The sequence below is a fragment of the Teleopsis dalmanni genome, chromosome 2 (genome assembly GCF_002237135.1).
Source record: "Teleopsis dalmanni isolate 2A chromosome 2, ASM223713v2, whole genome shotgun sequence".
In the NCBI taxonomy this organism is placed as follows: Eukaryota; Metazoa; Arthropoda; class Insecta; order Diptera; family Diopsidae; genus Teleopsis; species Teleopsis dalmanni.
Genome location: NC_051847.1, coordinates 117,301,610 through 117,312,295, shown reverse-complemented (window position 1 = coordinate 117,312,295; position 10,686 = coordinate 117,301,610). Strand labels below are relative to the sequence as shown.

The window sequence follows — 10,686 nt, the reverse complement described above, 5'->3', positions numbered from 1 at the left end:
GCAGCGTAAAAATTTCTCACTAATGCTGTTAAACCAACACTTCTCTCTGAGTTTTCCCCGTCCGTATGTGCCGAACATGATTCAAGTTGGTGGTTTGCATATAAGCCACAAACCATCACCTTTACCAATTGATATAGCTGATTTTATTAATGGTGCTGAAAATGGTGTGATATATTTCTCAATGGGTTCTAATATAAAAAGTGAGAAATTACCAAAAGAAACTATTGATATATTTTTAAAAACATTTGCTTCCTTACCGCAACGTGTGTTATGGAAATTTGAAGCAGAAAAGTTACCAGGTAAACCAGATAATGTTTTCATTAGCAAATGGTTTCCACAGCCTGATATATTAGCCCATCCAAAAGTCAAATTATTTATTACGCATGGTGGTTTACTTAGTACAATGGAGGCTATATATTACGCCAAGCCTATAATTGGCATACCAAACTTTTTTGATCAATTTCTGAATGTGGCTAACGCAGTAAAATCAGGATATGCGTTAGATGTTGATATTAACACCATCAGCATTGCAAGCTTCGGTGCTAAAATTAAAAAGATTTTGAGTAATAAAATTTATACGGAAAAGATTAAAAAAATATCTCGCCAATATCATGATCAGCCCATTAAACCAATTGATGCAGCCATTTATTGGACAGAATATGTACTACGGCATGAAGGAGCAAACCATATGCGCGTTGCTGGTCAGGATTTGAATTTTATGGAGGTGCATAGTTTAGATGTAATTGGTGTTTTGATATTTGTATCTGCAGTGGGTTTATGGGTAATTTATTGGTTTATGAGCAAAATTTTAGGTTTCATATTCACGTCAAATGCAATTAAACATAAAAAAGAATAAAAAAACATGTATTTGGCGATCTTAACAAAGTAGATGGTCCTAATGTTTTAACCAACTAAGTTCAAACAAGATTAAAAAAAATCCTTGAAAGTAACTTTTTCAATCTAAACTATTTTTAAATGTAAGTTATAGTCATTTTATAATCTAGTAAATAAAAATAGTATTGTTAAATAGCAAACTCCAATTATATACCGAAAATATAGAAAAATTGTATCAAATAAATTAACTTAAGTTATTTTAATTTATAAAGCCCTATGGGTTTCACGGCCATTTACTTTATGGTTCATTTTACTCATTTTGATTGTTATTATCGAAATAGGACACCTAATGATATTAAAACACCACTTTCCGAATGTTACTGTTTATTAGTACTGAATTAATTCGATGGATACCGGGAAACACTTCCACAAAAAGTTAAAAGTTAATATAAATAGATGTATAATGAATATATTATATATGCTTAGAAATAACTTTATTACTTCATCACAAAGAAGAGTTCCATAACTGAAGTTTATAATAATATAATAATGCTATGTTTGAATTTGAGTGTCAAAATATACACCTATCAGCCTCTATGCGAATATCGAGGGGTGAAAGAATTATTAATTATTCTTCTTTAGAGTTACTAAACAAGAATAATAAGTCTTTATTGCTAGTTTCAAGTCCTGTAATGAATAGGTGGATTATAACAGCAAAAGGTGGTGTATATTCATTCAATAAAGCCCGTTCAATATCTAAAAATCTCTAAGTTCTACTTAATTCTTTCCAATGGATCCATTGAAACAATGGACTTGTATTGAATTTGAATTTCAACCCAACCATTCTTAAAGCACAAATTTTTTCGCCCAATAAATGAACAATAAATTTTTTTTTAAACTGAAAATTACATATAAATGGTTTAATTAGAACTGCTTAATTTTTATTATTTTAATTAGCACTGTTGATCGGTTGGGACATTGCATAGACCTTTTATGAATTAAGGTAGATTTCTTCAAAATATATATATATTTATATTTATAAATATGTGCAAGATAACTAGCATATTCTAAAATCACAATAAAATGTAAACAATTTATTTAACGTTATTATAAAACAAATAAATATTTTATGGCTACATTTTGACCAACATCAAATTTATGGTCAAAATAATCGACTTACCGAAATATCTTTAAAGTTTTAAGAAACTCAGTTCGTATTCTTACTAGAATACTGAAGTGGCACTGTGCTATTATACTTAAGTTTCAACGATAGTAAAATTCAATGAGCGGACATTGAATGAAGCAGGAGTTGTCATGATAAAAAAGATGTAGAATCTATTAATAACTTTCTATGTCTCTGCCCGGGATTACAGATAAAGCGGCTCCATTGTATAATGGAAACAATTGTTAGTATAAGTCGCCTCTTTCTTAAAACTTTAAGGGCATCATAATAAGCAATCAGTTGCACCTTTCAATCATATTATTACTAACCATATTATTATTAAAAAATTTGGATGAAATGTCAATGTTCAGTATCCAACTATTAAAAACTTAGACGTATTGCACTGAAGTAGGGAGAAACATTCTGATGGTACTATCACCCAAGCTTTTGTTATAATTAAATTTAAAAATATAAAAAGCCAAGACCTATATTGGCTTCTTGGTAAAAATTCCAGTTGTCAATAGATAACAAACTACTAATTTACAAAACTATTATTGTTCCGATTTGGAAATACGGAATTGAAATATGGGGAACCACCTGCAAAACTTATATTAATACTATTCAAAGACTGCAATCAAATATCCTGCGAACGATAATAGACGCCAGATTGTACATCAGAAACGACGATATTTACAAAGACCTGAATATCCGTACTGTACATGAAACATTCCCTGCGGAGAGGGGAAAAGAATACTCCCGCGGTTAGGATGGCCTGTCGTAAGAGGCGACTAATATCCCCTAGTGCCAGTCTGGCACTTACGCAAGAAGTGCGAATGGTAGTGAGTTGTGGGCGGCAACTTGCGACATTTGACCAGAGATGATACTATCTGGTACTTCGGGGGTCAGTGGTCCGACAGCTTCGGCTGTGCTGACCATTGGCGTTGGACTCGAAGTGGTTGTGGCTAATAACCAAAGTCACGCGGGAAGAATGTTTTGCTTGTCATTCATTCGCCGTGGTGTGCGTTTCAAACCGGGTGCTGTGACTCAAAGATCAGCAGGGGTCAGTAGGTAGGCCTCGCATCTTACCAAGGTGAAAGTTATAACTTGCATGAATTTCTTTATTGGTGCCGGCGGAATAGAAGCAGACTATTCCAATGGGGCGTTGATTGACGCTTAAATTAATACGTGTGTTAAGAGCACCGTGGTGTTAAGCCATCGATGGCAGGAAATCACGTAAAAAAACACAGGATGTATGTACTTGAAACAATTCAAAAAAGCAGTACTAACCACTTATCTAAATTGCTTCAGCATTCAAACCTAGAAATGAGGAGACTTCCTGCCTTGGAACTAGGGTACAAAAAACGTCTTAAACGTACACTTCCAACATACTTAAGTATTAAGTATTATATTAAGTTGCATTCTTTACTTTAATTTATGTTTATTAATTATTATTTATTATTTATATATTTATCTTTTTATTTATTTATTTATTACTTATTTATTTATTTATTTATTTATTTATTTATTTACTTATTTATTTATTTATTTTATTTACTTGTTTATTATATTTTATTTACTTATTTATTTACTTATGTATTTATTTATCTAATTATTAAGAAATATATTGAAATTTGTATGAAATATATCATTATCATTAACATGTTATCTTAAATGATGATTTAAGACAACTCAAGCTTCCAAATTTTCATTTGTTAAAAGTATATCTAGTAATAATAAGATAGTTGTAAAATCAAAAAAAATAAAATAATATTTATTGTATAAAAAATTTTAGTTATATAGTTTTAGAGCAACTTGAAACAGATCACAGAACTTGATCCACAACGATGATCCGAAAAAAGGAATTTTTTTTTTTCAGTAGATAGAAAGCATCAACAGCCACAACGTGAGATTTTAACCCACTAAAACCATCTATTAGAAATGAATTGAGATTTCCACCAATGAACCAGGCGGCATCGCTAGAAAGTATGAGCGTGGTGGAGGTGGAAGGAAGAATGTGTTACTACGCAAACACGGGGTGGGCACGCAAGAGGTCAAAGGAAAAGATGTTAGGTGTTGAAGCGTTTGGGGTGGGTTATGCAATCGCGTGAAGTGGCGTCGGACGATCGTCAAGAGGTACTCCCCGATGCGAGTAATTTTAAAGCATGAGATCCGGAAAGTCATTATGCGTACGCCTATAGTTGGTGTAATTTCGAAGGACGTTGCGCTCAAAAAGGCGGATTCTTTCAATTAAGCAGAGCTGGTTACAGATCAATTGGGGAAGGTATACGAGAAAAAAAAGCGAATGAATTGTTTATAGTAGAGCAGTTTAAATTTACATGTAATGGGGTTGTGCTTTTTAAAGCAAATTTTTAGTTGGATATCCCTAAGAGTGGCGTTTTGCATAGCATAGTTAATATGTTGGATAAAGTTGTGTTGAGGGGAAGCCACAATACCTAGATACTTGAGCTTGTCAACTGAGCTGAATGCGGGTATTGTCGATGGGTGAGAAATTGGAACTAATATGTTTTATTAAAAAGCTGATTGTTGCTATTGTTCTTTGGGATTCGTTTATTTTGACTCCTAGCAGAGTTTAGCTGCACATTAACGAGCCGCAGAAACGAGCTTTAGCTGCGGTGAATTTCAGCTGGTTTTGGATTGTTTACTGTTTGTTGTGATTGCGATTGCCAATTCGACAGGGATCTCTTATGTTATATAATGGTTTAAGATAACATATTCTCAAACAGCATACTCTGCAATGTACTGCATTCTATGTCTTCAAGTTCTGGAGTCCGCACGGACCCATCATAAAATGAACAATAATTTCTAGTGATAAAATTGATTCCTATGGTGTAAATGGCTTTTAAATAAGCAAAATTGTGCTTAAAAACTAATTTTAATCCCTAAAAATGAACAGTTCGGTGTGGTTTCCGGCCGAATAACATAATTGTAGCTTATATTTTTTTAAGTTGCATGATTACTGATTTTTCGTAGAGCAATTCGATGGTGCAGTGTGTTATATAAGGCCGGACGCAATCACTGTGTATTAGTAAAAAATTTTATGTATTAGCATAGTTCATAAAAAATATATAACAATATTACATATCATATTACATAATATATTTATTGATTTGTTTCTTATATTTGTATGTACATTAATAACTTATTTTAAAATATTTGTCAATAAATATTTAATATCATATACAAAAAGTAATTAATATCATTACAAGTTTATGTAAATGCTGTACATAAAAATTGAAAAATCTTTTTATTGGTAATGAAATCACAGAAATAAGAATTTTCATTCACTTTGAATTACTCCAAATGAAGTGATGGATTCCACGAGAAGATCGGGTAAGCGCTTAATTAGTTTTGACAGTCAATTAAGGTGATGCGTTTGATATCAGTTGTCATAACTGCTTGTGGGGTGAAGAGATATAAAGATACATTAACGTTCAAAAAGGCACACACAAAGAAGAGTTATTTAAATAAATAAAAGCAGAAAATTATAGGAAATATCATAAAGGATGGCAGATTATTATGTTGCGCTTGTATAAGTGCAATTTACACGAGTACTCAACAAGAGCAAGCAATTTTATTTAAGCGTACACACATACTTGAAAAAAGTCACAAATGAAACCACTTATAATAACAACAACAACAGCAACAACGAATACAAGAGCAAGTACAACTATAATAATAATAATTTCAGCTGCATTCGAAGCTCATGAATATTTGATTACGCGCTCAAACACACGAAATGACATATAAAAATATGCTGGCGCATACAAACATACAAACACACAAATACACACATACACAAGTCCTCAAAACATTTATACAAGCATACTTTCAGCCAGCTCTGCTCTGTGTGTACAGACCACACGCATACAATAATAAAAACGAAATTACGAATTTATTTGCAGATTATCCTACAGTGCAATGTGATGCACTGTGCAGGGAAGATTGTTGTTGTTGGTGTTGCAGCTTTCGGCTTGTGGCATGTTGCATGTTGCAAGTTGCGCAAATGCACCTGTGTTTATATTGTAAATGTAGCGGCAATAAAATATTGTGCTGCATTGCTTGTAAGCTTTTTTATTTTACTTCTATTTGCATTTTTTTGCTCTATTTTTGGAAGTTGTTTAAATTTCTTTTCGTAGCCGCAGGAGAAACGCATCACGTTGCGCATTTAAGTGCTTGGTTAGTTTTTATTATTGGTTTTTATACGTTGGTGACTTGAAGTAGTCAGTGCAGCGGTTGTGATGGAAATTCCTGACGTCGACTGGGATTGCGATTTTCAAACGCAAGGAAATTCCATTTGATGCGATAAAAAATTTACATGAAATATATTGCAGTAATATCCTCAAGACTCACAGATTCAGTGGTCATCAAAGTGTACTGTGAACGTTGATAGTTATATGTTAGATGCATATAATATTAGATTGTAGTTGATATCAGTTCATATTAGAATGAGGTCGTTAACCTGTAGCAATCTTTAATGTCATTGAAATAATTTGGTAACCAAATTATTATATACCAGTATAGTCATATACATATTATGTCTTATCGCAGTACACTACATTCTGTATTCGTTTAAAGTTTTGTGATCGTAATTTATATATTTTAATAAGGAAAAATAACAAGATTCTAGTAATTATGTACGCATCAGGATGTACGCATACTGTTTCTAGATTTCGGAGTTGTATTGTACTAAAATAGTATTAGCCTTGTCTTTGTTCCTTTTGTGTTTGGTATATTGTGTTTGGTGTAAGAAAAAATCCCTAAGTAGCTATCACTATATGATGTGTAATATTTGGTGCGGAGGTGTGATTGGTCCATACTTTTTTGAAAATGACGAAAGGATTATACAAATTGTGAATATTGATTCGGTCAATATTATCTGAATTATCACCATTGGACATTTTTTTGTGGGATTTCGCATAGTATCTAACCCATGATGGTCCTGAAATGAATATCTATCAAAACATTATGATAAATCCATAACACTGTAAGAAGTCCCGTGAATTACAATTCAATAATGTTATATTTCACACTTAACCAATAAAGTTATATTGTTTAAATCTTGAGAACGTAATCGCTATTGTTTTATTTACGTTTACTTTGGGAATCATAAAATGGATAGCCCTGGCTGTACTTTTATGTAACAACTAAATCATAGTATACATGAAATATCAAAATTAAACTTTTAGAGGCTATTGAAGAAGCATAATCTATGCAAACGTTTTCACTGAAAACTTGTTTAGTTAGAGGTTGTTTCAATATATAATAATTTATATGAAGTATATACTAGCAACTAATAATAGTTGACGTAAATCCACTCAAGGGAAATCAGTTGTAGGAATATACGCAATATCTGCATCTTCGCCAAAATCCGTTCTACTTTATTGTCATTAATTTCACGAAGTAAATCATAATGTACTATTAATTACGGTTTCATGGAGCTATAAATTCTGGATCTATCAATTTTATCGCATGCAAGAGCGTCTTGTATAGTAAGACGCAACATCATCGTATAGATGATATAGAAATCCTCAATTCAATCCATTGCAAATGACGCAAATATAACCACTTGTTTTTTTCCTGATAATAAACTTCCTACTTTCTAAATTCTTTTGGATTGAAATCTTTTTAGTGTTAATGCAGAAAACTAATGGAACTACACACTAGATAGATGTGGTATGTCAGAATGGGTATGTAAAAAACGAATATTAATCATTTTACCAACAGAGTTACTGACTATATCAACTATATAAGTTTGCCTTTCTCAATAGTTGACAATAGAAAAAATAATAAAGGACAGTGCTATGACATTTCCAGTATTTGACATTTCACTACACTATCTTTATTTTTAGCGTTTAATAATGAGTACCAGGAATTTGCTACCTTGGAATTTAAGAGCCTTTGTTGGTATTTAAGTTGCAACTGCTGCTATTATTTTTGAACTGCATTTGAAGAAGAATGTTGCCCAAAGGCAATTTCTTTCATTCGTTTAGCTTTTCGTTTTCATGTTTTGAATTTACTTAGTTACTTACCCGTTTTTTACTTTTATTTTGTGTGAGATTTTACTTGCACATACCACAAATAGTCAGCAACTTGAGTAACATAACGATTACCTTTACAACTTTTCTGAATATTGACTGCCTTCTACATAAAATAAGCAGTGAATGAATGTGTACTGCATTACTTTGATACCTTTTATATGAAAATATTCCAAATATTTAATTTGCTGTAAGCTTAAGAGAATTTCTTTGAAATTGAGATTAAAATACGTACTTGCAAGCGTTTAAAGATGAATTAAAGTGATAAGGATAATTTTATTTTACCTTATCAGACCTTTATGTTGGTGAAATTATATTAATATAGAAAATTTCAACTTCACTGAAATATCAATATACTATGGGTTACATTCGCACACAATACTTACAGCTGTACTTCCAGAATGAAAAAAAGCAGCTAACTCTGCGAGCTCGTACTAAACCTGTAATTTCATAGAATGGATTCAAAAAATAATATATAACTACATATAGTAGATAATAGTAATATATATAATATCACATTATTATAATAGTAATAATTTTAGTTGATAAACTTACTATGAAGTCTTGTACTTCATTTTGTTGGAAAATTAAAGCTAATTGAAGAGTAAATTAGTAAGAAATCAGGTCTCTAACATTTTTTATATATTATATAAATATAATATATAAATATTATATTTATTATATTATATTATAAATATAATATATTTATTATATAAATAATGTACGTGGCAATTTCTTTTACAATCTCGTAAAACAATATAAAGTATAAAAATGTCCATTTAAATTGTACCTTATTAACTGGAAGTGCTATTTGAAATTCTTATTTAAGTTTAATGAATGTCGAAAATTATTTGCCAAAGAACGGGGGTTTAAATTAGCAATTTTAGAAGAATGATTGCTCTCAAATGTTAGAAGCTAGTAATAACTTCAGTCAGCCTAGCAATATCCTTTCTATTGCGCTGAATATTGGTGATAATATATAAAAAATGGGTTTTTCGTTGTACTTATATCTAAGTCATAATTATATGTCATTGAGTATAATAATTCACAAGTATTGCATAAATCCGCTATTTGGCTAATTAAAGTGCAATGGAATAAATCTTATAGCCTGTACATAGGGTATACTACACATAGTAACCACATTTATTGATTCAAAATCAATAAATCAAAATACACATTTGTTTAAATCAAAATACACAGGTTCAGATAAAAATCTGACTTGATGTAATGTTGACTAATAAATATCATATAAAAAAAATTTTATTTTACTGGAAGACTATGAAAGCTTTATGAAGTTTCTTACATTATCTTTATGGACCTAATGCTTTTGTAATACTTCTTTGCTAGGTGTCCGTTTGAAGTATTGTTAGTTAATAGTTATGAAAATTAGTTATCAAAATTTTATAAAAAAATCATTTGTTTAAAAAAAAATATTAAAAACTTTTTTCTTTTAGGTGTTAATTTCAAATCTTTCAAAATAACACTTTTAAAGGAAAAAATCTATAAATTGCTTAACATGTTAACCTTTTAACATAAAAGAAATGGGAAATCTGTAGCATTTAGATAATTTTTGATATAACTTTTTAAGTAGACTAACATAAAGAACTGATACTTGATTGTTGCAGACATCGCTAATTGCTGTTACTATGATTCATAATTATAGAAATATATAATTTTTGTCATATATCATTACCAATTGAATTACCCAAATAATTTTGTACTCTCTTTAATTTGGAGAATGACGTTTCGTCCAAAACTTTTGTAAAATATATTGGAGAAAGTATTCTAATTGATTTATGATTAAAATTTCCCAATGTAGACTGAATTGCAATTCTTTATATGTTAACTCTCGTTAAGATCATTTGTTTATTTTGTTGCAAATTTATACTACTTTTGCATTCTATCATTTTTTCAATTATTTCATTAAGGATGACCACAAACAAGCGATAAAATCGAAAAATTTGTATTCAAACTGATTGGTTTTAGTGACTTAATCGCCACTATTAATATTTTTATTCACTCCAAGTAGCTGATAGGCTCCGTTTTATTTACCACATGACCAAATATAAGACCCTAAGTTAACGAGAATGCTTAGAAAGAAAGATCTATTTAGGCTTATTAGTTCGTGATTTCAACAGTGTTCCTTTGGTTGTTTTTTGCCTTTTTCTCTGCAATTTCAGCAATTTTGGTTGAGGGATATATGTAATATATTGGCATAAGCACAATAAGTTGAAATAGTATAAAACAATTTCAAGACCTAATAGAAAATGTAGTAGTTTATAATTTTAAAAGTCAAAAGTCAATGAAAACATAATATTGTAATTGATAAAATATTTAAAATTAGTTTCTTTAACGAAAACAAAAAAAATTACAAACAAATAAAAAAGTAATGATAGTAAAGATAAAATCACGGTTGTCACATGTGGTACTTCAGAATCCAAATTGGTACTTTTTTTCCGTGTGGTACTTTACCACACTTGATTTAAGAAAATGATACTTTTTTGAAGTGCGAATTTTATTGTACATGCTATATATAATACAATTAAATGTATTAACAGATGTAACTATTGCACTATGAAATTAATATAATATTATATACTGATTAAGTAAAAATATTGAGGCTGATAAACGTAA

The 10,686-nt window shown here is 30.4% G+C and overlaps 1 protein-coding gene across 1 annotated transcript; it reads left to right on the top strand.

The window, feature by feature from the left end:
• Positions 1-8: 8 nt before the first annotated feature.
• Positions 9-1,032, top strand: LOC119677931 (UDP-glucosyltransferase 2-like). Its single transcript, XM_038089515.1, has one exon. The coding sequence runs from the start codon at positions 23-25 to the stop codon at positions 854-856; it is 834 nt and encodes a 277-aa protein (XP_037945443.1). The 5' UTR covers positions 9-22; the 3' UTR covers positions 857-1,032.
• Positions 1,033-10,686: the final 9,654 nt, after the last annotated feature.

Excerpts from the sequence above, each read along its gene's own strand:
- LOC119677931 (XM_038089515.1), top strand. The coding sequence starts at position 23 with ATGCTGTTAAACCAACACTTCTCTCTGAGTTTTCCCCGTCCGTATGTG.